Consider the following 25,514-nt stretch of genomic DNA (forward strand, 5'->3'; position numbering starts at 1 on the left):
ATAACGTATTGTTAGGTGGTGAAAACTCAGGTGAAGTCGTGTAAAGTTGATATTTGAGAGCTGTTAAATGAAAATTTAGTCAAATCAGTCAAATTATCTAACAGTTCTCAATTATCAACTTCCATCTAACAGCTCTCAAGTATTAAATTCACGTGAAGTCGACTGCACTTGAGTTTCCACCTTGTTAGGTTAATAACTATACTATTTTATGTTCATTGCAAAAATTATCTGCAAATCAATGTTTGTATAAAAAAATTTAATTCATCAAAATTAAATTCATAAGAGTTTTTTCATTATATAACAAAAAATAGATAAGTAAATTGAGAAATTCTATGAAAATACTATCTATAAACTTTTAAATTATTCTTTATGACTATAAAGAAATATGAACAATAATAATTCTAAATTATAAAGATGTAAATTAACTTNAAAAAAACTTTTATGAAAGATAAACAAATTTTAAATTCTAAATTTAAATTATTAATATAAAATATAATAAATAAATTATTAAAAAATTTTATTCCATTAACAAAAGTCAACATATCAAAGGAACCTTTAAGAATAATAAATATTAAATGATTAGAATGATTAATGTGATGTGCCCGAAAGTCTAATACTCACTTTACTTGGATGTAATAATAAATTTAGAGAAACAACTTGAGTTAGCTCACTTGTTCGTTTTGTATATATGTAGTAATCTGTATATGCAGTAATTATTCGTCAGTTTAACAGATTTAAAAAAACTATTATAAATAATTAAAAAATATAATAAATTTAAAAAATATTAAAAAATTATTAAAATTTATTATTTTTAATTATTTATATTTAAAATAATAATAAAAAATAATAAATTTTAATTATTCTGAACTGAAAATTCAAATGCAGTTAATTTCACATGAAATTAATAGTTAAAAACTATTAGATAAAAATTTAGTCAAATCATCTTACGGCTCTCAATTATCAAGTTCACTTAAATCGATTATGAATTATTTTTTATAAAGTTATTGGTCAATCCGTCAGCAGTGACGTCAGCATCGATGTCGTTACTCATATTTGAGTGTTTAGATTTCCCTCTTCCCTCGCTTGCTGACGTCACTATCATTCTACTGAACTTAGCGCCAAAATGTCCTAATTATTAAAGTCTCGCATGAACTTCTCTCCCTTTCACCTTTCAGTTACAGAGAGCATCACTCATGGAACCATTTGTTTGGTACTGCAAGCCTGAATCAAACAGTGTTTGGGCCAAAGCAGTTGATAGCGCCTTTGGTTCCTATACGCCATGTTCAATCAATACTCTTGTAATTTCAACCTCCAATTTCGTTCTTATGGGACTTTGCTTCTATAGAATTTGGCTTATTGCTACAAACACAAAGGCTCAGAGGTTTTCCTTGCGTTCTAATTGGTATAATTATGTTCTCGCATTGTTGGCTTCTTATTGTGCTATTCAGCCTCTGTTGAGATTGTTGACTGGAATTTCAGCATTTAACTTGAATGGTGAAACTGGATTTGCTCCTTTTGAGGTGGGTTTCTTGTTCATATATGCTCTAGGTTGCTTTCGGATTTTATCTCTTAAAAACAGAAATCTAGAATCACTTCCAAGAAGTATAGGAAGTACAAGAAAATTTTTTATTCAGTAGTGCTAGGAGCCAGCACATTTTGTGATTCATAGCCATTAATTAACCATCATTAGTATTTTTAATAGTGTGAGACTACATCTAATGGTGTGGAATTATACACTCTTTTCTTGATGGTTAAATGCTGGGTAAATTTTAATGAAAGTGCTGCCCTGAGACTTTCTCTTTTTTATTTGGGACAGGAAGATCTTGTGTCTGTGTCGTGAAATTATTCGTCTCAAAAGTTTAAGTTATTTGATACATGCACATGAATGGTTATATATCTAAGATGTCTTCATACGTAAGAGTTTATTTTAAATTTGAAATGTGAATTATGCATGATTCTATTTTTGACCTTATGCGGAAATTCTTTATCTATTTATTTAGAAGAATGAGACAACAAGGATATTGATAGAGTTCTAGACTTTTCGGTTATGGAAACTCTAATACTATATCAGGAAACCATTCATCCTAAAAGCTTAAATTGTTAAATAGAAGTATATGAATGGATATTTATCTAACATTTCCCTATTTCCACAGCTAAAAGAGTTCTTTTTTGTGTCGTATTACACAACCTTGGCAATGCATGAATACTATATTCCTTAGTTGCGTTCAATGTTGATATTTGATTAAGGCTTTAGTTTATCTAATGGAGGATGCAGCTTATAAACATGTGCATTCTTGTGTTGTTGCAGGTAATGGCCTTGATAGTTGAAGCGCTTACATGGTGTTCGATGATAGTTCTCATTCTATTGGAAACCAAGGTTTATATCCGGCAATTTAGATGGGTGGTGCGGTTTGGAGTTATCTATGTTTTGGTTGGAGATGTTGTATTGCTTAACCTTCTTCTGTCAGTGAAAGATTACTGCAGTAGGTTAGTTTTTTAATTTCAAGACTACTCTTTACCTTTTTACCTTTTGCATTAAAATGTATGCAAAGAACAAGCCTGATCAGCATTTTAAGGACCATGAAGCCTTCATCTAGTAATTATGATTGCTAGATAGGTTCCATGGTTATCAAAACCACAAGTTATTCATAGAGGTATTTGACTTTGGAAATACTCAGTTCTGAATGATCAATATTGAAGAATACAAGTCTATTAAAGCAATGAATTTTTCTTCAATGTTGTGTTAACTGCAGTAACTTATAGAATGGTGAATGTATTGGAATATTCTGCTTAAAATTTAGTCTTATGTTTTTTTTTTTGTGCAGATCTGCCCTGTTTCTGTACCTTAGTACTTTTATCTCCCAGGTATATATTTGATTTTCCCTCCATCGTTTTTTGAAGTTTTATTAGAAAAGAAATAATTAGGAAGGTATATACAAAATCAGTTGCATTCTACAATACCTTGTACAACATTCCAACACTGCATATCTGCCGATATTCATGATTAAGGGTAACATATTGACATATGCTCAAATGGTTGAAATGTTTAATAGTTTCACTGATAGCTATGGTTGTAAACCAATTCTTAATGTGATGAAACAACTGGGAATTGAATAATGTTATGGTATTGAGTCAGTCAGACACAACAATGGACTAATTATGGCTGCTTTTCTGATGCAGGTCTTGTTTGGTACATTGCTTTTTGTTTACGTACCTAATTTGGTTCCGTATGATGGCCATATAACAACGCAAGACGAGCTTCCTGACAATGCTGAGTATGAACTACTTTGTGGAGAGGAACAAGTTTTCCCTGAGATGCATGCTAATATATTCTCTAGTATGTAATTCTTAACTGAGCTTGTTATAAATTAAGAGTTTGCCAATGTCTGCATTCGATATAACTACATTTTCACATAATTATATTGTCTATCCTTGTAAATTAATAGTCAACTTTCGTTTACTGTAGGATTATGTTTTGGATGGGTAACTCCACTCATGCGGCAAGGTTACAGAAAACCCATCAAAGAAAAGGATGTTTGGAAGCTAGACAAGTGTGATCAGACAGAGACATTAACAGAAAAATTTATATTCAGCATACTCTGTGTTTCTGCATGAGATCAATACATCCAGCACACAACAATTAAACAAATTCTTGGTTTCTGTAGGTTTCAAAAGTGTTGGATGTTAGAATTTCAAAGCTCTAACCCGTGGCTTTTAAGATCTTTGAACAACAGCTTAGGGAAGAGGTACTATTTATGTTTTTTTCTCAATACATTATCTTCCAAATTAAATGATTTACCTTTGCTTTGACGTGCCAAGATGATGTTAGTAACATTGATGTCTCTTCTTTTATTCAATTTGACTTGAATGTTTGGTTAGGTTTTGGTGGGGAGGCATCTATAAGGTGAACATTTTGATCCCCGGTTTTGACCTTTAACTTAAACAGCTTCAAATAAATACGTAAACATTTCCACATTACAAGTGACATCTGAATGCAGGTGGAGCAATTCAACCTTCTCACTAATTTAAACTGGAATAAGATTATTGAAATTGATGTGTCAAAGTTAATTAAGCATGAGGTGATAATCTTTCCAAATAAACAAAGACAAGTACTAAAATACCAACTTTCAAAACGATTAAGCAATAAACTTATATGTGAAGGCCTCAATGTGGTATTAAATGTCTCGCACACCCCTCACACCTGGGCTTGAGGATAATGCAAAAGTCAATTTTATTGGTTCTTTGCAACCAGTAATCTCATTAGGCTTACCTTACTGTGTGCAAATTGCTTCATATATGAAATTATATTATGCATGGAATATGCAAAATATTGTATTATGCAAGTTAACTATGTGATATGTTTAGTTTGTTAAATGTAAGTGTATTTGTTTTATCCCAAAATATCTCAACTGATTATATTCTTTGTTCACCACTATCAGATTTGAATGAACATTTGTAGGAGAAAAAAATTTAGTTGTTGAATCACTCTAGCCCGATGCATGCATATATAGGCAAAAGGTGTCAACAAAATCCCAACATGAATGAAAGATCATTTTATGACAAAAGCTATCAGGAATGCTGCATGCATACCGATTTTTAAAACTTTTTCATGAATGTTTAACATTAACCCTACAGCCAATCAGGACGTATCTGATAGACATGCACTGATCATCATTGGAACACCAAGTCTCAAGTAATAGTTCGAAAAGTTTTTCCTCATTGTTAAACGACATTTTATTTATTTATTTAATTTTTGCAAGTATGAATTTACGAATAATGTATTTTATGTATATTAATTTGTTAAAACTTCTAAACTTTTTTTCTTATTGATGACGCAGTCAATGCAAAATCAAGATCCATCTTGGATTGGTTATATCTATGCTTTCTCCATATTTGTTGGAGTGGTATGGCTACTATCTCATATAGTTTTCATACCTTGTTCATTTAGATATTGATATTGGTTTTGCGTTTGTTTCTTTCTTCCTTTTTTTCTGGCAACTGTTTCTTCTCTAACTGAAAGGCCCATAAACAAAAGCAAATGGTTATGCCTTATTTATATCTCATAGGAGAAGCACACTGAAGATATTTGACACATGATCTATATTTTCTAATTTGAGGAATGTCATGAAATCACTCATCCCAAAAACTTAAGCCTCTTTTAGGTTTGCTTGATTTTTACATAGGCCCTCTTTTCTTCTTTTATTTGCCTTATGCTATTTTTTCACTTTGGGGTTCACCAAGGATCAAACTTTAGATCTTTCGGACATAAAGCTCTGATATCATGTCATGAAACTACTCATCGCAAAAGCTTAAGCTGATAGAAGGAGGCAATATAAATAGTTATATCTCTAATAAGGGAGAGCATATTGAATATTAATTATCTTGTAAAGCCTTCAATCACTTTTCTTGTAAATAATACCTGCAATTAATTGATCTCGTATATTAACTTTTGTAAGTGAAACTAGATAATAGAGGTCAGTTATTCAAAGATCTTCTCTTACACATTTAATGTCTCTTTACAGTCACTTGGTGTTCTATGTGAAGCTCAATATTTCCAGAATGTGATGCGTGTTGGTTTTCAGCTTAGATCAACTTTGGTATGACAGCTTCATTTTCATCTAGTGTTAGGATGCCTAAATAAAGTATGATCTCTTTTATTATTATTATTATTATTATTTTAGCTACACATTTTGTATGATGTGACCATGTAGGTGGCTGCTATATTTAGAAAATCTTTGAGGCTAACTAATGAAGGTCGAAAGAAGTTCTCATCTGGGAAACTTATGAATATGATAACTACAGACGCCAATGCACTACAGGTTAGTTCATTGCTTAAGCTAAGAGACATGAGTTTCTGCGAAAACATGTTGGCATAGGGACAGGTTTACTCATTACCTTAACGGCTTATGCAAAGTTCCCCAATGCATGTTGTTCCATTGGTGCTTCTAGCCAAAAATGTCTTTTACCTATGTCTTGACATCAAGTATTCATCAAGTTGTTGAACATTGGAGTTTAGTCTAAGGCTGACTGGTGGTGTTTGCCATCATGTTCCAACAAGGGGGATGGCAGGGATCCCCATATAGTCGTAGGATGGTAGAAAGGGCCTTATCTTTTCTGGTGCTCAAACCAATCCAAATCTTCTGGTGTGAAGGTTTTATTCCTCATATCAAAGGCGTAATGAACAGCCATTGAAAAGTGCCCAACACTTTAGTAGTTCAAACTAAGAATAATATCTTATTCTTAATAAGGTTGATAGAGAAAGCAAGCCAATAATAATGTTTAATTTCTCAATATACCTGTATCTGTATTATAAATATTTAATATAAATTGCAATCTTTTTCTTACCCTTTGAGGCATAGTCAATGTGCTGATGGCTTAAATTTCATTGTTATTCATTTTCAATGTTCAGCAAATATGTCAACAACTTCATGGACTTTGGTCAGCACCATTCCGTATCATCATAGCAATGGTTCTCCTATACCAGCAACTAGGCGTTGCTTCACTTATTGGATCGCTAATGCTAGTTCTCATTGTCCCACTACAGGCAGGTTTATATATGATTTCTTTCACACGTGTGCATGTGTGCGCTTTTTCAGTTTTTTAAACTACTGCGCTCTCATTTTTGGCCGAATATAAGACAAAAGTTTCTTGGCATAGCTATCAAAGAAACAGCTTTAAAGGGATTTCTGTAGAATGATACCAAGAAGTTGTGTCACAATCCGTCTTAGGATCCATGATCATTGCACAACTATGTGGCATGGGAAAAAATATTTAAAAAAAAATATTTTATCATATTTTAATATATGAAGAAGAGTATTCTAGGAAAAAAAATTGGACACCAACTCTCCTCTATCCCCTTTATATACAGTAGATATATAGTAGATATATAGTAGATATATGGTAGATATAGCAGATTAAGGTCAAAGTTGATGAATTTCATTACAAGGTGCAAAATGATTCATAGTTTATAATTTAGGATTAATGAAAATTGTGTTTGTTATGTTTTCCATTCTACAATAATGGCTTATTCTTTGTATATTTAGGCAATTCTTCTCGAATATACAGACAAATCCTTTTTTTTTGTTATTGTTTTTGGAAACAGACATACGTGATTGCCAAAATGAGAAAACTGACAAAAGAAGGACTGCAGCAAACAGACAAGAGGGTTGGTATCATGCATGAAATTCTGGCTGCCATGGATACTGTAAAGTATGAACACGTTAAAACAAAGTTCGTTTGACCTTCTTGTTCAAATAGAATCTTAACAAATGTCTTTTATATTCGGAAATGATTCAGATGTTATGCATGGGAAACAAGCTTTCAATGTAGAGTACAAAGCATACGGGATTATGAGCTATCTTGGTTTCGCAAAGCACATCTGTTAAATGCTGTATGGACCATGATGTGATTTTAGATTTATGAACGCCCCTTATTTTTCAGTAATCCAGTTTATTATTATGTTGATGATTTATGAATTTGAGATTAATAATCATTTACATTTTCTTTGTGATGAGCATTGGACTGTTCATTTATCAAAACTGGAAACAACAATATACTGTACACTGAAAGATGGCCTAAAAGGGCCATGATAATAAAATTGTTTACAAGGATCACTGGATATGTGTAGATTGTGATTTTCTGTCAATACTTCAGGGCGAACCTCATCAGCTTGTGTTCTTTATATACACGGAAGTAATCATTCTTCATAATTACAATGTCAATAAAGAAGAAACTAATTATGCCTATTTGATCCTAACTGATACATAAAGGAACTTTACTATATTACAAACAGTATATGTTAATATGGCTTTTTGTGAAATAACTCTTGAATGCTATTTTGATATCCTCTGTGGGGAAACAATGGTAGTTATATCTTTAAATTTGCGAGTCTTTATTTTTGTATGTAGGATGTATTTTCTTGGTGCATATACCACATTGATCCTTCTTTATACATGTGACAATGCATGCCTATTGATGCTAACTTATAGGGCTAATTCCAAGGTAACAACAGAGTAAAAAGTTTTCATGTGATCCCATTCTTTTAATATGATTTAACTAACTTGTGCCCTAGGGTACATTTTAAAAATATAATAATAGAAACTTTTTAACACTTTTAATGTATTCAATGTATTGAAAATGTAAAAAAGTTAATTTTTGTAATAACTTTTAGAAAATATTTCTTTTTATGGTATGTTTAACCTATGCCCTTAGGGCGCAAGTTAGCAAAACCCCTTTTAATATTATCTCTTTCTCCACAAATTAAAATCAGTAATGGTAACATTTATAATGCTTTTGTTAGCTGAACTCTTGATGTCAATGCATAATTGGTTTGAACTTGAATTACAATTTTTGTAAGGGGCTCAATTTCAGTTTGTGCTACTGGTTAGATGGAGATTTATTCCTGAATTTCTTGTTTCCAAATATGCTTGCCCTCCATAACAAAGCCAATTTTCGAAATGCTGATAAAAATTTTGTCTGACTTCTGTAATTCTTCTAAATTATGAAATTTTTAGCTTTCTCATATCTTGTCTTTTGTTGCAGCTCAATACCTTTATTCTAAATAGCATCCCAGTTCTTGTGACTGTAACTTCATTTGGAATGTTTACTTTACTTGGTGGAGAATTGACTCCTGCAAGGGCATTTACCTCACTATCTCTATTCACAGTTTTGCGCTTTCCATTAAACATGCTACCAAACTTACTAAGTCAGGTTGTTGCTGGACCTTGTTTCATTCCATTAGCAGTTTAGTTTTTTATGTAAAATATGAGATTGTTTGGAGGGATTAAGTTCATGCATTATTGACCCTGTAGTTTGACAGGTAGCAAATGCAAATGTATCGTTGCAAAGGCTGGAAGAATTATTCTTGGCTGAGGAGCGAAATCTAAAGCAAAATCCACCTCTTGTACCAGGACTTCCAGCCATATCAATAAAAAATGGAAACTTTTCATGGGATGCAAAGGTCAATTTTTCAATGACAGTAATGTGCTTTGACATTGTTTTGATAAAGTTGTTTAATTGTTTTGGTATATATAGGTAGCCACATTTTATTGCATTTAGATTTTCAAAATGAAGAAGGAAAAGATGTTAGGAAAATGTTAGATGACAACTTTAATATTACTTGAATGATAACTGAACAGATTTGTCTTTTGTGAAAACAATGTCTCTTGTATTGAAAGATTAATGCAAATGGTCCCTAGCTTCATAATGCTTTCATGCCAAGGGCCAGTAACTTCTCAAGGCTCTTGTATGATGAGGAACATTAAGCTAAAAATCTTATCCATCTGCTTTCACCAAATAACTTAAGCTTTTGATAGAGTAGGTTCATGCTGAGCAGATTTATCATCTGCATAACTAATACTTCTAGGTACCGAAATAACATCCTGTTCTTTTTTTCGATGAAGTGTCGATGAATAATAATGATAGGTAAAATCCTTAATTTGGGGCACGCAAGTTCACTTTTGGTTTGTTTTAGCCTCTGTTTTGATTGTGTATTCAAGTCTTAAGATAAGGAATGGAAGAAAAGAGTGAACAAAGACTTTGAATGATATCAAAATATTTTAATATTATATTACTAAATACTTTGTTTAGTTCTAACAACCCATTTTATTTGCAATTTGGATATTTGAAGTTCACACATGACCTTTATGAAAAACCTGTTTGATTTATAGGCAGAGAAGTCCACACTATCAAATATCAATGTGGAAATACCAATTGGAAGCTTAGTTGCAATAGTTGGTGGTACTGGAGAAGGAAAAACATCACTTATTTCAACAATGATTGGAGAGCTACCTCTTTTAAATGATGGAAATGCTATAATTAGAGGCACTGTTGCTTATGTTCCTCAGATTTCATGGATTTACAATGCTACAGTCAGTTGCAGCTTGCTTATGCTTCTAAACATTTTTACTTATTTCTTTTGTAATAAATTCAAACGAAACAAATACTGCAATTTACTTCTAAATCACATCTTTTTACAGGTACGTGAAAACATATTGTTTGGGTCAGAATTCGAATATGAACGATATTGGAAGGCCATTGATGTCACTGCTTTACAGCATGATCTCAACTTATTACCAGTTAGTGTTCATAAATTCCATGTTCATTAAAGATTTTATTCTCTGAGCTATTATGAAGTTTCATTTATTTATTTCATTTTAAATTATCTTTTCAGGCACGTGATTTTACAGAGATTGGAGAAAGAGGAGTCAATATTAGTGGTGGACAAAAGCAAAGAGTTTCCTTAGCTAGGGCAGTCTATTCAGATTCAGATGTATATATATTCGATGATCCTTTAAGTGCTCTCGATGCTCATGTTGCTCATGAGGTATTATTTTTACCAAGCTACAAATGACAAGTGTTCTTTTATGATTGAATCATAATTTATAGTGGTTCAAATTTTAAAAGTGCCTCCATGCTTAATAATTTTTTCATTAAATTGTCAATTTAATGAGTAAGATTGTAAGAATTAAATCCAACATTCCAACCAATTTTTATCATCGATAAATTGAGGTATGCTGAAAAATTCAGGGGATCTCCAGCAATAACCTGACAGCAAGAAGCAGGGAATTTAACCTTTCTCCACCAATGTAGCACTTAATGACTTAAAGTTGAATTTTCAGTATGCTCATAAGATTGTGTTTGTCTTGTAGACTGTAGTATATAGTTTGATTTCAGATATACTGTTGAATTTGATTATGAGAATGTAAGAATACATGTGCTCATAGTTCATATAATTTCATTTGCAATGACTCAGGTTTTCAAAAACTGTATAAAGGAAGCACTGGGAGGAAAAACAAGGGTTCTTGTCACCAACCAGCTACATCTTCTCCCTCAAGTGGATAAAATTATTCTCCTTAGTGACGGCATGATTAAAGAGCAGGGAACTTTTGAGGAGTTATCAAAGTGTGGGTATCTATTTCAGAGACTAATGGAAAATGCTGGGAAAATGGAACAACAATCAGAGAGTAATGAAGGTAGAGAGGACCATGTCGAGGTTAATGTTTCAACCTCGAGCAATGAGGCACTTGTTCAGATTCCAAACGACACAAGCTATGAGAAGAAGGGAAAATTACGCAAATCAGTGCTTGTTAAGCAAGAAGAGCGGGAGACTGGTGTGGTTAGCTTGAAAGTTTTGGCGAGGTAAGATGGCCATGGAACCAAACATGTATATGTTAAAGCAAGTTTTTTACTTAAGTTGTTTTATTAAGAGAGTATGGAAAACATGATTGATTGTCGAAAATTGTCAGGACTACATGGCATCCCTTCTATTAAAATGACAAAATCATGGCTCTTTATTCTCTCTCTCTCTTTTTGTCTCTTTTCTTTGTAGCTTATGGAGGCTTTTTTATTTTGTCCCTGTACTAATTCCTATCTTAATACACTATTTCATTTATTGAAATCAATACATCACAGCCATGTGATGCTAGTATACTAATTCGCTTATGCTTGATTTTTTGTGATGTTTGTATATAACTAGTCTTCTAACTTTTTGAGACCACTAGCTCTGATTGTACTATTTTTCTGCTTGGACAGAATTTAGTTTCTCTTGTTATGATTCTAATTGTTTATTGCAATTCACAGGTATAAATCTGCATTAGGAGGCCTATGGGTAGTTTTCATACTCTTTGCCTGCTACACATTAACAGAAGTTCTTCGAATTTCAAGTAGCACATGGTTAAGTGTTTGGACAGATCAAGATTCCACTTCAGATTATAATCCAGTATATTTTCTTGTCGTCTATGCACTTTTCTCCTTTGGACAGGTCATTCTACAACGATTTTCTACTTAGCATTTGTACATTCTCAGTTCAATTCAACAACTTCCAAGCTTCGACTTTCTACAATCTACTTAGCATCTTTTCAGCTTTGTTATAGCTAGAACAATGTATTACTCGAGAAACTTTCCACTGTTACCTAACATAGCAAAGTTCTTTTCTTTATGTTCTTTGATTTCTGGAAACAGGTTGCTGTAACACTTGCAAACTCTTATTGGTTGATCATTTCTAACCTCCGTGCTGCAAAAAGATTGCATGATGCAATGCTAGATAAAATACTTCGGGCCCCAATGGTATTCTTCCAAACTAATCCTGTTGGCCGCATAATTAACAGGTTTGCAAAAGACATGGGAGACATAGACACCATGGTTTCTACTTTGGTGAATCAGTTTATGGGGCAACTCTGGCAGCTACTTTCTACCTTTGTTCTCATTGGCACTGTGAGCACAATATCTCTGTGGGCTATAATGCCATTGCTGATCTTCTTTTATGGAGCTTATATATATTACCAGGTGGGTTCGACATCTTCAGCTTAGTTATAGAGAAATCTTGTGCACGTGATTTCCATGCCATGTATGTTCTATTTTTCTTCTTTTGCATTGCATATTCGTTTGATGTTTTTTGGAGTACAAGTTGTGCAGAACTTTGACAGAGATAAATGAACAGTAACTGTATATGGGGCTTCTACAAACTTGATGTGGATATTAAAAATTTTCTGGAACAATTTATTCAAACACCTAGGATTTTGCTCTGGAAGTTCATTTGGCTAGAAATATTTAGTATTATTTTGCAGTCTATACTAGTGGTTACAAGGGACAACATCATATATCCACATCTCCAGAAATTGAAATACTTTTATAACCTCCGAAAACTTTTCCAGGATGCATAAACTGTACTCCAAAAAGCCCGAGTGAATCACAGTACCATTGTCCCAAATGGTCTCCTTGTCCAAAAGAAACCTGACACATATAACCCAAGCAGCCAAAACTATTAAATCCAATCCTTTGTTTGGCAGGAAGAATTATCTGCAGGCCAGATCATGCACATCACTTTCACTTCTCTTTGCCTTTGTAATAATGTATTTTGCTAAATTTAAAAGAGAGATGCTAAAAGTTATTGACATGGACTAACTAGTTGCAAAGCAAAGTATATGTAAATCTAAGCACCCACGAAAGTGTCAAAATGGCATTCAATTAGAGAACATCTTTCTGTGAAGACAGACCTGAATAACATGTTTCTTTTTTTTTCTTTCTTACACTAAATGGTCATTTTTTTATGCATGGAATTTTTGTACTAATATTTTGTTCATGACAGAGCACCGCTCGAGAAGTGAAGCGTTTGGATTCAATTACAAGATCTCCTGTTTATGCACACTTTGGAGAAGCGTTGAATGGTTTGGCAAGCATACGCGCTTACAAAGCATATGATAGAATGGCTCACATTAATGGAAAATTCATGGATAAAAATATCAGATTTACCCTTGTGAATATTAGTTCAAACCGTTGGCTCACCATAAGGTTAGAATCATTAGGAGGGCTCATGATTTGGTTCATAGCTACATTTGCTGTATTGCAAAATGGAAGATCTGAAAACCAGGCAGCATTTGCATCTACAATGGGCCTTCTTCTCAGTTATACTTTAAACATAACAAGTCTCTTGAGTGGTGTCCTGAGACAAGCAAGTAGAGCTGAAAATAGTTTAAATGCTGTTGAGCGTGTTGGCACATACATTGATTTGGAAACTGAGGCTCCAAGAATAATTGAGACAAACCGTCCACCACCAGGATGGCCAACATCTGGTTTAGTTGAGTTTGAGAATGTTGTCCTGAGTTACAGGCCTGAACTTCCTCCAGTCTTGCATGGACTGTCCTTTACGGTATTGCCAACCGAGAAGGTTGGGGTAGTTGGAAGAACTGGTGCAGGAAAATCTAGCATGCTTAATGCTTTATTCCGTATCGTTGAGCTACAAAGTGGAAGAATCATTATTGATGGTTTTGACATTTCTATGTTTGGACTAGCAGATTTGCGAAGAGTTCTAACTATCATACCTCAATCACCAGTTCTTTTCTCTGGTATGCACTATAACTCGAAATCTTGATCCACTGTTACAATAGTTTTAAATTGCATTTGTGATCACATTGCATAAACACTGCAAACAAGTCAATTATGAGAATACAGGAATGTTGTAATATTTTAGCGTTCATCTATCTGAATAAACATTCTCTTTGAACTCCATTAAAAATATCTCATTCTAAGTCACCACTCTTTCTCTTAGGAACTGTTCGCTTCAATCTTGATCCATTTACTGAACACAATGATGCTGACATGTGGCAAGCTTTAGAAAGGGCACATTTGAAGGATGTAATAAGAAGAAATCCACTTGGTCTAGATGCACAGGTACAAAGGTTATGTTATAATTTGTCATTGAGTCTGCTCAGGTTGCTTGGACATCATGCCATAATCTTATTTAATTCCACTTGCTAAGCCTTTTGAATATTGTCTCCAGGAAGCATTTTATTATTATTATTCTTGTTACTTGTTTTACCATGATTGTAAGCACATTTTGAAGCCGAGAGTCCAATATTGTACTGTTAATAGCATATACACAATTTATAACTGCTTTTTGCTTTCCTCTGTTGATGGAATGATTAATAATATACATCACGTTTAGAAATCTTTGAAAAAGAGTATTGTAAATTTGTGCTTGCCTAATACTAGTATGAAGATGAAGATGATTGTATTCATGCTTTATTAATCTTATATAAATGAAGCATCAATCATGATATGGAACATGTATGAATGTATCTAATTTTGACTGGAGATAAATTGGAAACAGACAGACGAAAAAAAAAAGGTTGGAAAGATATGAGTTTTTTGTGGTCAGTTGTCTGAGTGACCAAGATTACAGAATTGCTTTTTTTTTCTTCTGAGGTAAGTTTTTTATAAGTTTTTCTATTAGGGGGAAAAATTGAAATGTGATTGGTTATTTTCTTTTGTGCTTCTCTAAGGTCTTGGAGGGTGGAGATAATTTTAGTGTTGGACAGAGGCAACTATTAAGTCTAGCCAGAGCATTGCTTCGAAGATCAAAGGTTCTTGTCCTGGACGAAGCGACTGCTGCTGTTGATGTTAGAACAGATGCTCTTATACAGAAAACCATCCGACAAGAGTTTCAGTCCTGCACAATGCTCATCATTGCACACAGACTAAATACAGTTATTGACTGCAATCGGATTCTATTGCTCGATTCTGGACGGGTAGTTCCAAGTTCCATGTGTTTCAAACATCTGATTTCTATCTGCAGTATTTTAAATAACACATTTGCCTCAAGTCAACTATGAAAATTCAATATTAAGATTAATCTTTTTCCTCTGTTGTTTCCAGGTCCTTGAGTATGACTCGCCGGACAAACTCTTATCGAATGAAGCAAGTGCATTCTACAAGATGGTTCAAAGTACAGGAGCTGCAAATGCTGAGTATTTATGTAGTTTAGTTTTTGGAAGGATTGTGAACAATTCTAATGAAGAAAACAAGGGACTTGAAAATCAAATGAGACAGTTAGCTTCTTCCAACTGGGCTGCTGCTACACAATGTGCTATAGCTGCAACCCTTTCTTCATTGCATCTTAACCTTCAAAGCCCAAATGAAACTAAAGACAACAAAGATTTCCTCGAAAAAACGAAGGACGCGTTGACAACACTTCAGGAAGTTCTGGAAGGGAAGCATGATGATGTTATACAACAGACACTTGTTAAACACAATGTTCCTACAGAAAGATGGTGGTCTACACTTCATCAATTAGTTGAAGGTAAACATAATGATATTAATTTCATGAAGAAAAATTCATCCTGATGAATGGATTTTCTTATGTGCATGCCTAAGTTAATATTATTAGTTAATCCTTTTGATTTATATAATTAAATATCTCTGATTTGAGGAATTAAAGTTAATCTATATGATTGACTTATTAAAAATGAATTTATCCATTCAGGTTTGTCTGTCTTGATCAAGTTACATCCGAAAAACATTCAACAATTGGAACTTGATTTTGAAAGAAGGTCCTTTCACTGACATCTTGAGTTGTGGAGAGCAGTAATATGCAATCAAATCTCAGAGGGATGCAGCAATCATAATATTATTTTCTATTTAGATATCATCTCCCTCTTTGTTTCATCATATTGCTTTTGTATTGTTTAGGAAGTTTAGAATTTTAATAGGATTCCATTTGTTAAGAATAAAGACATTTTCGAAGAAATTTATCCCCCAATTCAAATATCACAAGTTAAATAGTTAGCTAAAATATGTTTAATTTGAACTCGGTGTCTTTATTTCAACTAACAGTAACACTAGATTCATTTTCCTTAAACAGTATCTCAACTCTCATCTTTGATTTGAAAGGAAAAAATACATACAAACAGAAATATTCAAAGCCATTATTAATGCAATGTAATGGTTGTTGATGTGGCTTCCTCTAAAATTTATCCAAACATTCCAATTCAATATAATATCAGCTATAATTACCTCCACATAACATTAATGTAGTTCCAATGATCAAAAAAAAGAAAAAAGAAAGAAAAAGGACCTATAGCTCCTATATTTTGTTTCTTTTTCTTAAATTCTCATTCTTAATTAAATGCACAACTCTTGTTCTTATAATTACTTCTATTTTTGTTGTTTTTATAAATCATTTCTGTTGTATATGAAGTCAGAGTATATTTAATCTAATAAATATTAAAAATAACATAAAATAAAATTATCATTATTTATTTATTCTGTATTTAATCTAATGAATATTATAAGTTATTAAAAAATATTAAATAATATTACCATTCAGTACAATAAAGTATAAAATTTACGAATATATCACTAATATTTAGTAGAGGTAACTATTCACATAAAATTAATAATTAAAAATCATTAAATAATTTTATTTAACTAAAACTATGGTTTAACAATTTTTAACCATGATCTTTAAAATACATGGGCCGGTCCGGGTTAAATTGGACCCGGATCCGATACTTACTTCATAAAGCCCATGGCCCATTCCGTCTTTCTGCGCCATTTTGTACCTAATCTGAATCTCCATTGGATTTCTTTCTTCTCGGGAACGCCGCTGCTGATTCCTTCGACTGAGATTGTTAGCGAAGGTACGTAGAGAACTAGAGTAGTTATAGTAGATTTGAATTCTCAATTGATTTCAAATTTTCAATTCAATTACTTCGATTCAAAATAGGGATTTTAGTTCAGTTGCTTAAGCACACGTGCTGTCAATTTTGTGTTTCCTTCATAAGCTGCTAAATTCATAGGAACTTGCTTGTATCTCCTGAAAGTGATCCTCCACATAACGATGGAAAGTAGATACAATCATTATCGTAGAATCTTAAAAAGTAACTAATTATTTCAACATTTAGCAAGTGTAGAGAAAGGAATTTTTACAGGCAGGTGCTATAGTTACCAATGTTTGCACCAGTTACTGTCACTCTTTAATTGATAATGTCGTTTCTCAAATTATATGTTATCGCCAAATTATCGTTGCAATTGAACATTTCTCACTATGAAAAATAAAATAATGAGGATGGAGGGTAATTGGAAAGGTACACAAGAGGGAAGTGCCAGTATTACTAATACTCCCCTAGTAATTAACCAAAGTTTTGAAGCCGAAATTTTTTAAACCAATGTTATCCATTGCAACACTATTGATGATTCCGTTTTTGGTTAAAACTGAATGCTTTGTTTTTGTGAGGTATAGTATGCCGCTATTATTGCTACTAGTACATTTTTTTTTTGTTGGCGATTTAAGTTTTATAATGTTAGCAAATCTATTGTATGATCTATTCTGGAATTTATCAAGCTCATTTGAAACTTAAAAATCTGTTGCTAATATTTCCATGCTTCTATTAGTGATGATCACTCGCATTCAGGGATAGGATTATTACTATTGCTTCACTTTATTTAGATTCGAATGAAATATGGCTTCTTAAAAGCTTTTTCGTTGATGCAGATTGTAAAATTTATGGCATTCCCTTGAAGAATCACCTGGTTTTCATGTTGTCATCCTTTAAAGCCATTACATTGCCACAACCGCAAGTGTAATTTTGGAGTTGTGTGACATTATTTATTCATTGAAATTGCTTTCTGCTGTGAGAACACGAGGGTGTTAAACTTAGATATCATCTGGAGGAAGGAGCACCGTGGTTTTGCAAAGTTAAATGTGGTTTTGAAACTGAGTTGAATAGCCATGTCATTTACACATCAGATTAAACCTGTACAATTAGTTATCGCAAAAGATATATTTGTTTCAGCCATTCGCATCGCCATGTCTATTGATGGGTCGTGTTTACCATTTGGGGATGTGCTCCGAACATCTGCACAGGAGCAAGTCGACTACATGCTAAGTAAAGACAAAGATACTCTGATAGTCATGGCTGATGACGAAGTTAAGTCAGTGGTAAGAACGGGTGTTTACAATACAATTAATTCATTCGAAAAGGACTTGGCTTCCTTGTTGTTGGTCCCCTCCCTTGAGCTTGGGACTGCAGATAATAATGATAGAATAATGAGAAAGTTATCTGATCTTGAATGGATGTGCAATGTACTCCCAAAGATGGATTTAATGAAAAATTTGGTCTCTGATTGGGCTGCGATCTCTAATCAAATTTTGCGAATTGTTGAAGACAAGAAGCTTGACCAGGTCATGTGGGGCCTGAAAATAAAGCTGATAGAGGTAACATGTAAAGTTTTGGAAGCGGTTGGTTATGGCGGTGTGATTCTTCCGGCAGCATGCCGTGTCCAATTGCTGAAGTCTTGGTTTCCGTATATTCGGAAAATGAAGCCGTTGCTGGATTCAAAAGGCACAGAGGAGAATGGTTTTCCTTACAAAATGGACCAAGATTTGTGCCAGGCCATTGAGGGAGCAATTGTGTCATTGGTATTGACATTGCCATCAAACGACCAAGCAGACATTCTTGCTGACTGGATTAGAAGCAGAGAAATCGGATACCCGGACCTGAGTGAGGCTTTCGAGGTCTGGTGTTATAGAACGAAGTCGGCGAAGAGGAGATTAGTGGAAGGTTTAGATGGCAATAGTGATGCTGTCATCAGTGCTTGACTTTGATTTCCCCCTCTTCTTTCAAATTGTAGTTTGGATAGTTTTAGCTCCAAATGTTGTATAATGAACATTATTATGTCAGATGGAGGAGTTGATTCCGTATATGGCACACTAGCTGAATGGAGAGGTTCAATTCCTTGCTTGGTATCTGGTAATGATATTGGTATTTGAGCCTTGTTGAAGATCCCACTCTTGTTTTTATGCTTTCCATTTTTCCCTTTATCCCAACATCTTGGAGTTGAAGATCCCATCCATGTTTTCATGATTTCCATCATTCACTTTCTCGCTTTGGAGTTGCTTCATTTCTAACTCCAATTTCTTAGGAGAATCCTTCAAATCAACACCACACGATTTAAACATCTGAACCATTTTCGACTACAATTTTACCATCTTCTAACAATCCTCCTAAACTTGTCGCACATTTGATGAGGTGAACCCATCATTTTCATCGTCTTCGTGGTTGTGGCTGTGGCTATGGCTGAGATGGCATGTTGCCACGTGAGTTAGAACGTCATCTTGATATAGGCACGTGACTTTTCGAGGTAGAAGAAAGCTACGTCAAATGTTAGTGCCGTACCAGGCTCTAGCAGACCTTACCATCTACGTAGAATAGCTTCCACCTTTTTTTTTTAGTGCATCTTTTAATTCTTTAATGAATCAAGTATAAATTTTAAATTGAAATTGAAATTCTATACTATAATACATTACAATTTCAGTTATGATTCTGGTATCGAAACTGACTTTTATAGTGTGAACCTATGAATGCACATTTGTTACAATGTCACTTTCTTTTATAGACTTGTAGTAGTTTATTATTTTTTAGCGTATAAATATAAGTCATTAGTGGATTAATTAAACCAATCATTCTTGCATTAATCAAACCAATCATCGAAAATTAGTTATTAATATAGTAGATATATCAACAATTAATGAATATTAAATAAGATAAATTTTGTCTTTTTTTTGTCTTTCTAACATTATCGATATATAAGAGTAGAAATATATATTAAAATTATTATTTAAAATATGTATATTTTTTAGTAAATGAGTAAATTTTGAGATATTAAAATAAGGAGGCCACTCAGATAAAGACGCTTAAAACATCTTTTTTTAAAGATGTTTCTATGTTGTGTTTTAATTGGTTTCTATATAATTTATTCGGTGTTTCTCATCACATATTAGTAAGGGTAAAAAACACAAATAAACCAATGGAGGATAGTTGTTACATGAATAAGCCAAATTGAAGATTAATTCACGAATGAGCCAAAACATACTTATATCAGTATATGTAATTCGAACCTATTTGGTTCGAACTAGACACACATAATTCGAACCTAATTAGTTCGAATTACACACGAATTGGGCTGTCTCATAATTCGAACCTAATTGGGTTGAATTACTAAGGAATAAGTGTGAATATGTTACGTGCATGGGATTGTAATTGATAAATATGTTTCGTTTAAGGAGTTTTAAAAGAAATGTCTGTTGAACACACATGGGAATAAATTAGTCTATGAATTAAATTAAGTAAGACATGATGCGAAAATTAAATAACATCAAAACGCAATTATTAAAAAGGATTTGATTTTAAAAACATTTTTTAACAACGCAGAAAATTAAAACTAAACAGAGACTAATATATTTAAAAAAAAAAGGCCTAATTTTTTATTACAATAAGTGATAAGAAAAGTACAAGTAATATTAGAAATCAGAAGAGTACACTAACTATAATTTAGAGAAGTTTAGAATTGGTCTTAAAGATATTTTTTATAAACTTTATATAATAAATAATTGTTTCGTATATATTACATCATTTTAAATTTGTTCCATTTCAATGAATATATAATTTATTACAAACATTTTTTTAATGTCAATAAAAAATTTGATTTTTATCTTTTACGTGTATATTTCTTTAGCTCATCGCTGTTTCTAGAGATTATATAGTTAAATATTGGAATTAAATTAAAAATACACTTTATATTGAATCAATCACATTAATTGTTAGTAAAGTTTTTGAAATTTTGAAATAAAGATAAGAAAAAGATTTTGAAAACAAATAAAAATTTGTAATCAAATTATTAAAAAAAATAAAAAGGATTTGATTTTAGAAGCATTTTTTAACGAGGCATACAATTAAACGCAAGCAGATACTAATATATTAAATAAATTATTTTTTTACAATAAATAATAAGTAAAATATAAGTAATCTTAAAAATTAAAAGAGTACATTAATTATAATTTAAAAAAGCTTAGAATTAATTTTAAAGATATTTTTTATAAACTTTATATAATAAATAATTTTTCTGTATATGTTACAACATTTTAAATTTGTTTCATTTCAATTACAATCCCATGCACGTAACATATTAACACTTATTCCTTAGTAATTTGAACCAATTAGGTTCGAATTATGAGATAGCCCAATTCGTGTGTAATTCGAACCAATTAGGTTCGAATTATGTGGGTCTAGTTCGAACCAAATAGGTTCGATTTATATGCAATTGGAGTTCGAACCAAATAGGTTCGAATTACATATAAGTATGCTTTGGCTCATTCGTGAATCAATTTTCAATTTGGTTTATTCATGTAACAACTATCCTCCATTAATTTATTTGTGTTTTTTATCCTATTATTGAATTCCTTAAAAGATTTTCTTTTCAAAAACAATAAAAAGCATTTAATTTGGACTATAACCTTAAAATTTTTACAAATAAAAAAATAATTAATTTATATTCGTACAATATATAAAATAATTATTATATTATAGATTAAAATTTACTAATTTAAATTTTATTTTTATTTTTAATATAAGCATTAGAAATAAATAATTTTTTTATAACAAGATGTAATGTAACAAAATATATATAATATTAATTAGTTTTTAAAAAATTATAAAAAGATGGTTTTTTTTAATAAAGTGTTATTAAAAAATTAACATTATAAAAACTAATTTCAACCAAGATGATATAATAGGTCATTAAATATATTTAATACAAAACACATTGAATATAAATTTTTATTGAGTTTAAATTTTAAATAATTTTTAATTGAATTTCAAATTTTTTTATTTTAAAGAGTTAGAATATTTTAATATCATTTTTTCGTATCTTTTTAATTGAGTCTTTGATTTTTTAAATTATAAATCTTATTTATAATTAAGAGTAATGTTTTAACACCACCAATTAGTCACTCATATAAAAATACAAGAACAATTCTATTGTCATAATTATAATCTAACTTTATAAGCAATACAATACAATGAAACTATATATAATTAATATAACTAAATTTTATCTACATATATAGTCACATTTCATAAATAATATAAGTAAATTATATTTATGTTTATAATTAAAATATGAATAAAAATATAAAAAATTATCAGGATGGTTAATTTTTTTTGTTCATAATTTTTTTTATTTTCTCCCATTTTTTTCCTTTCAGAAACCGTCTCTGCCAGCCACGGTTTATGTTCAAATAGTAAACGTGGTTGGCTCCCACGGTTTATATAATAATCGAATTTGCACAACCACATAAACTATTTCTGTTTTGCACATTTGGGTAAAGGATTCATTGATTTTATTTAAATATGTAAATTGCCCTTAAATAAACTATTGAAAAGAATTTTATTTTCTCTATTAGAGAAAAATGATAAACTTCCATACTTCTATTATGTTATGGCAATAATTTGGCCTATTATTTTTTAATAATAATAATAATAATAATAATAATAATAATAATAATAAACAAGTATATCACAGTAAAAAAGTAAAAAAGAAGCACGTCACCAAATAATTTATCATCCGAATTATATATAAATCAAATTGATAATATGAGGGCTAACACTACAAAAATCGATAACAAGATTAGGGACTTACAAAACCTTTCTTAAGATCATAGAAAAAAAACGTTTATATTTGTGTGATAAATAAAACAATTATCATATTATTATTATTATTACATTATATATATATATATAAAAGTCCAATTGTTTTAAAGTAAAATTGTCTTTTAATATTTGATTAAATGTTCTTGTATGTAGTACTTTTTTTTGGCACTTCCTCTTAGTTAAAAATATAATCATTATAATTTTTTAGTTATTATTGCTAGGGGTGTTTACAGATGGGATATGGCTGAAATTTCGATCCAATCCGCACTAAACTCATTAGATCAAATTCGATATTCGCACTTTTTATGTTTGGATCAGATATCAAATATATCCATAAAATAAAAAATGTTAAAAAAATTTTATTTTTATAAAAAAAGTCAATAATTTTTTTGTTTACTTTTTTAAACATATTTACTTCTATCTGATTAGAGTGTGGATCCGATTCGATCCAATCTAATTACAGATCAGATCATATTCTCAAATTACATATCAGATACGGATAAATACATCTAATCTATGAACACAACAACTTAATTGTGTTATTGCAAAGAAGTAAGAAGAGAGAATTTGAAGAATAAGAAGAGGATTTGAAGAGAGAGAGTAAGTGTTATTCAAGCATTATGAATGAACCAGTTGTTTTTCTTATTCTGCAGAAGTAACAAGTTCACCCTTATATACAAGTTGAAGCCATACTAAGTAACAAACTTCTGCCTAATAATTATAACAACTTCTGCCTAATAATTATAACAAACTTGTATCTATCTTCTTCGTTCCTTATTTAGCTAACTAACAATATGAATGACATTCCGCCTTAAGTTGCTAGTTTTGAGACAAAACTGACAACTTACAATCTGAATTAACAACCGCCACAAAACTCATACATTCCCCCTAAAGTTGGGAGAATAGATGTCCAACAATCCCAACTTGATGTAGAAAGTCTTAAAAGGAGCAGGTGCAAGTGGTTTGGTGAAGATGTCAGCATTTTGTTCTTTGGTGGAAATTGGCAAAAGTTTGATAAGACCTGATGAAGATTTTTCTCTTACGACGTGGCAATCGACTTCGATGTGTTTAGTACGCTCATGAAAAACGGGATTGGCAGCAATGTGACGAGCGGATTGGCTGTCACAATAGACAGGAATAGGACTAGAACAAGGTAAGCCAAGATCAGACATAAGATAAGAGAGCCATTGAGCTTCACAAGTTGCTAAGGCAAGAACACGATACTCTGCCTCTGAAGAGGATCTGGACACTGTCAATTGCAAATCTGAGGAAGTTGAGAAAAATAAACCAGCTGCAGGGGCTTGTTTGAGATACTTTAAGACACAAAGTCTCGAACCAAGAACCTTGAAACAAAAGTAACCTCTACTTGCCACTTAGTCATTGCACTTCTAAGTATTATATTTGACAAATACTAATTATATAGTATACATAAATATCTAATTTAATTTAATTTTTATTTTTTCTATTTTTAAAATTAATTATATTTTAATTATATACCATTATTAATATAAATATAAATTTCACTAAAAATTTATTAATTTACTTGATCTATTTTATTGCTAGTATTGTGATTAAGATTATTTGTTTTGATGTTAGTATTAAAATCTACTGATATTATAGTTAGATGATAGGCTTTGTGAATTAATTATTTTTTTATTGTGTCAAAATAAGATACTATTGTAGTATTAAAATTTTATGATTTTTTTATATTAGTTATTTTTAGAAATTGAGACTTGATTCTTTTATGAAGATATGTATTTCAAATTTTAATTTTAAATTTTTAACTATTTTATATTTTATATTTACGTGAGACCGGTTTTATCGGTCCAACTAGTGATTTATCGGTTGAACCAATAAACCAGTGAACCAGTAACTTGACCGGTTCGATCACTGGTTCGGTTCTAACAACTATGTTTCAATCTAATTTCAAAAATTTCGATTTACTCAATTTAGTCTCCCAACTTAATAGTTATGACTCACATTGGTTCCTAATCTTATTTTTGTCACTGTCTCACAAAATCGTTAACGACATGTTGAGATGGACTAACGACTGCTACATTATACATTCTAGCGACTATTTGATGTGACAATTGAAAATTTTTTACCTTATTTTTTTAACTAAACACTTAAAACCCTAATATGAGTCACGAATGCCTAAGTTAAAAAATCAAACTAAGTAAATTGAAACTTTAAAAATCAGATTAAATCTCGAATATAACTTCAAAATAGAACTGTAACTTATGTAGTGATTAATTTAAATGAGAATCAAATAAATCAAAATTCAACATAATTTTTATCAATGTTTTCAATTTCGAAATTTTTATACGAAAATTAACTAGAATTTTTCTTTAAATTAAAAATTTAATGAAATAGTGACTTTAATTATTTTAACCAATGTCCTAATTAATTACTTTTATGTCTTAAAAAAATTGTATATGAGGAGAAAATAATTAATTTGTCTACTTTAATAATAGTTATTTTACTAAAATGAAAGAAACTATTTTTTTAGAATTTTTTAAGAACTAATTAATATTATATATATTTTGTTACACTACATTTAGTTATAAAAATTTTATTTATTTCTAATGCTTATATTAAAAATAAAAAAAAATTAAATTAGTGAATTTTAATCTATAATATAATAATAATATAGTAATTATTTTATATATTGTACGAATATAAATTAATTATTTTTTTATTTATGAAAATTTTAAGAGACTTGAGCTTGTTATATATATATATATATAT

General features: G+C 31.2%; 3 protein-coding genes across 7 annotated transcripts; all 3 read left to right on the forward strand.

Moving 5' to 3' along the window:
- Positions 1-1,130: 1,130 nt before the first annotated feature.
- Positions 1,131-4,361, forward strand: LOC127743249 (ABC transporter C family member 12). 3 transcript variants are annotated; one of them, XM_052255927.1, is made up of 8 exons: positions 1,131-1,298; positions 1,449-1,520; positions 2,309-2,487; positions 2,826-2,865; positions 3,181-3,337; positions 3,467-3,581; positions 3,666-3,746; positions 3,880-4,361. In XM_052255927.1, the coding sequence occupies exons 1-8, from the start codon at positions 1,194-1,196 to the stop codon at positions 3,935-3,937; spliced, it is 807 nt and encodes a 268-aa protein (XP_052111887.1). In that variant the 5' UTR covers positions 1,131-1,193; the 3' UTR covers positions 3,938-4,361. The 3 variants fall into 3 exon arrangements, with proteins under 3 accessions (XP_052111887.1, XP_052111886.1, XP_052111885.1); XM_052255926.1 differs by having other exon boundaries at positions 1,132-1,520; positions 3,467-3,551; XM_052255925.1 differs by having other exon boundaries at positions 1,133-1,520.
- Positions 4,362-4,373: 12 nt separating this feature from the next.
- Positions 4,374-16,024, forward strand: LOC107471837 (ABC transporter C family member 2). Of its 3 annotated transcripts, XM_052255923.1 has the most exons (20): positions 4,374-4,693; positions 4,839-4,904; positions 5,523-5,597; positions 5,712-5,819; positions 6,410-6,544; positions 7,103-7,209; positions 7,297-7,390; positions 8,542-8,709; positions 8,819-8,959; positions 9,669-9,869; positions 9,978-10,076; positions 10,172-10,324; positions 10,754-11,139; positions 11,581-11,761; positions 11,962-12,285; positions 13,088-13,844; positions 14,048-14,169; positions 14,781-15,026; positions 15,154-15,577; positions 15,761-16,024. In XM_052255923.1, the coding sequence occupies exons 2-20, from the start codon at positions 4,842-4,844 to the stop codon at positions 15,838-15,840; spliced, it is 3,864 nt and encodes a 1,287-aa protein (XP_052111883.1). In that variant the 5' UTR covers positions 4,374-4,693; positions 4,839-4,841; the 3' UTR covers positions 15,841-16,024. The 3 variants fall into 3 exon arrangements, with proteins under 3 accessions (XP_052111883.1, XP_052111882.1, XP_052111884.1); XM_052255922.1 differs by having other exon boundaries at positions 9,669-10,076; XM_052255924.1 differs by lacking the exons at positions 4,374-4,693; positions 4,839-4,904; positions 5,523-5,597; positions 5,712-5,819 and having other exon boundaries at positions 6,411-6,548; positions 9,669-10,076.
- Positions 16,025-16,825: 801 nt separating this feature from the next.
- On the forward strand, positions 16,826-19,059 carry LOC107472007 (BTB/POZ domain-containing protein At3g05675). The gene is made up of 2 exons (XM_016091578.3): positions 16,826-16,916; positions 17,771-19,059. The coding sequence occupies exon 2, from the start codon at positions 18,008-18,010 to the stop codon at positions 18,875-18,877; it is 870 nt and encodes a 289-aa protein (XP_015947064.1). The 5' UTR covers positions 16,826-16,916; positions 17,771-18,007; the 3' UTR covers positions 18,878-19,059.
- Positions 19,060-25,514: the final 6,455 nt, after the last annotated feature.

Source organism: Arachis duranensis, chromosome 10 (assembly GCF_000817695.3).
Source record: "Arachis duranensis cultivar V14167 chromosome 10, aradu.V14167.gnm2.J7QH, whole genome shotgun sequence".
In the NCBI taxonomy this organism is placed as follows: domain Eukaryota; kingdom Viridiplantae; phylum Streptophyta; class Magnoliopsida; order Fabales; family Fabaceae; genus Arachis; species Arachis duranensis.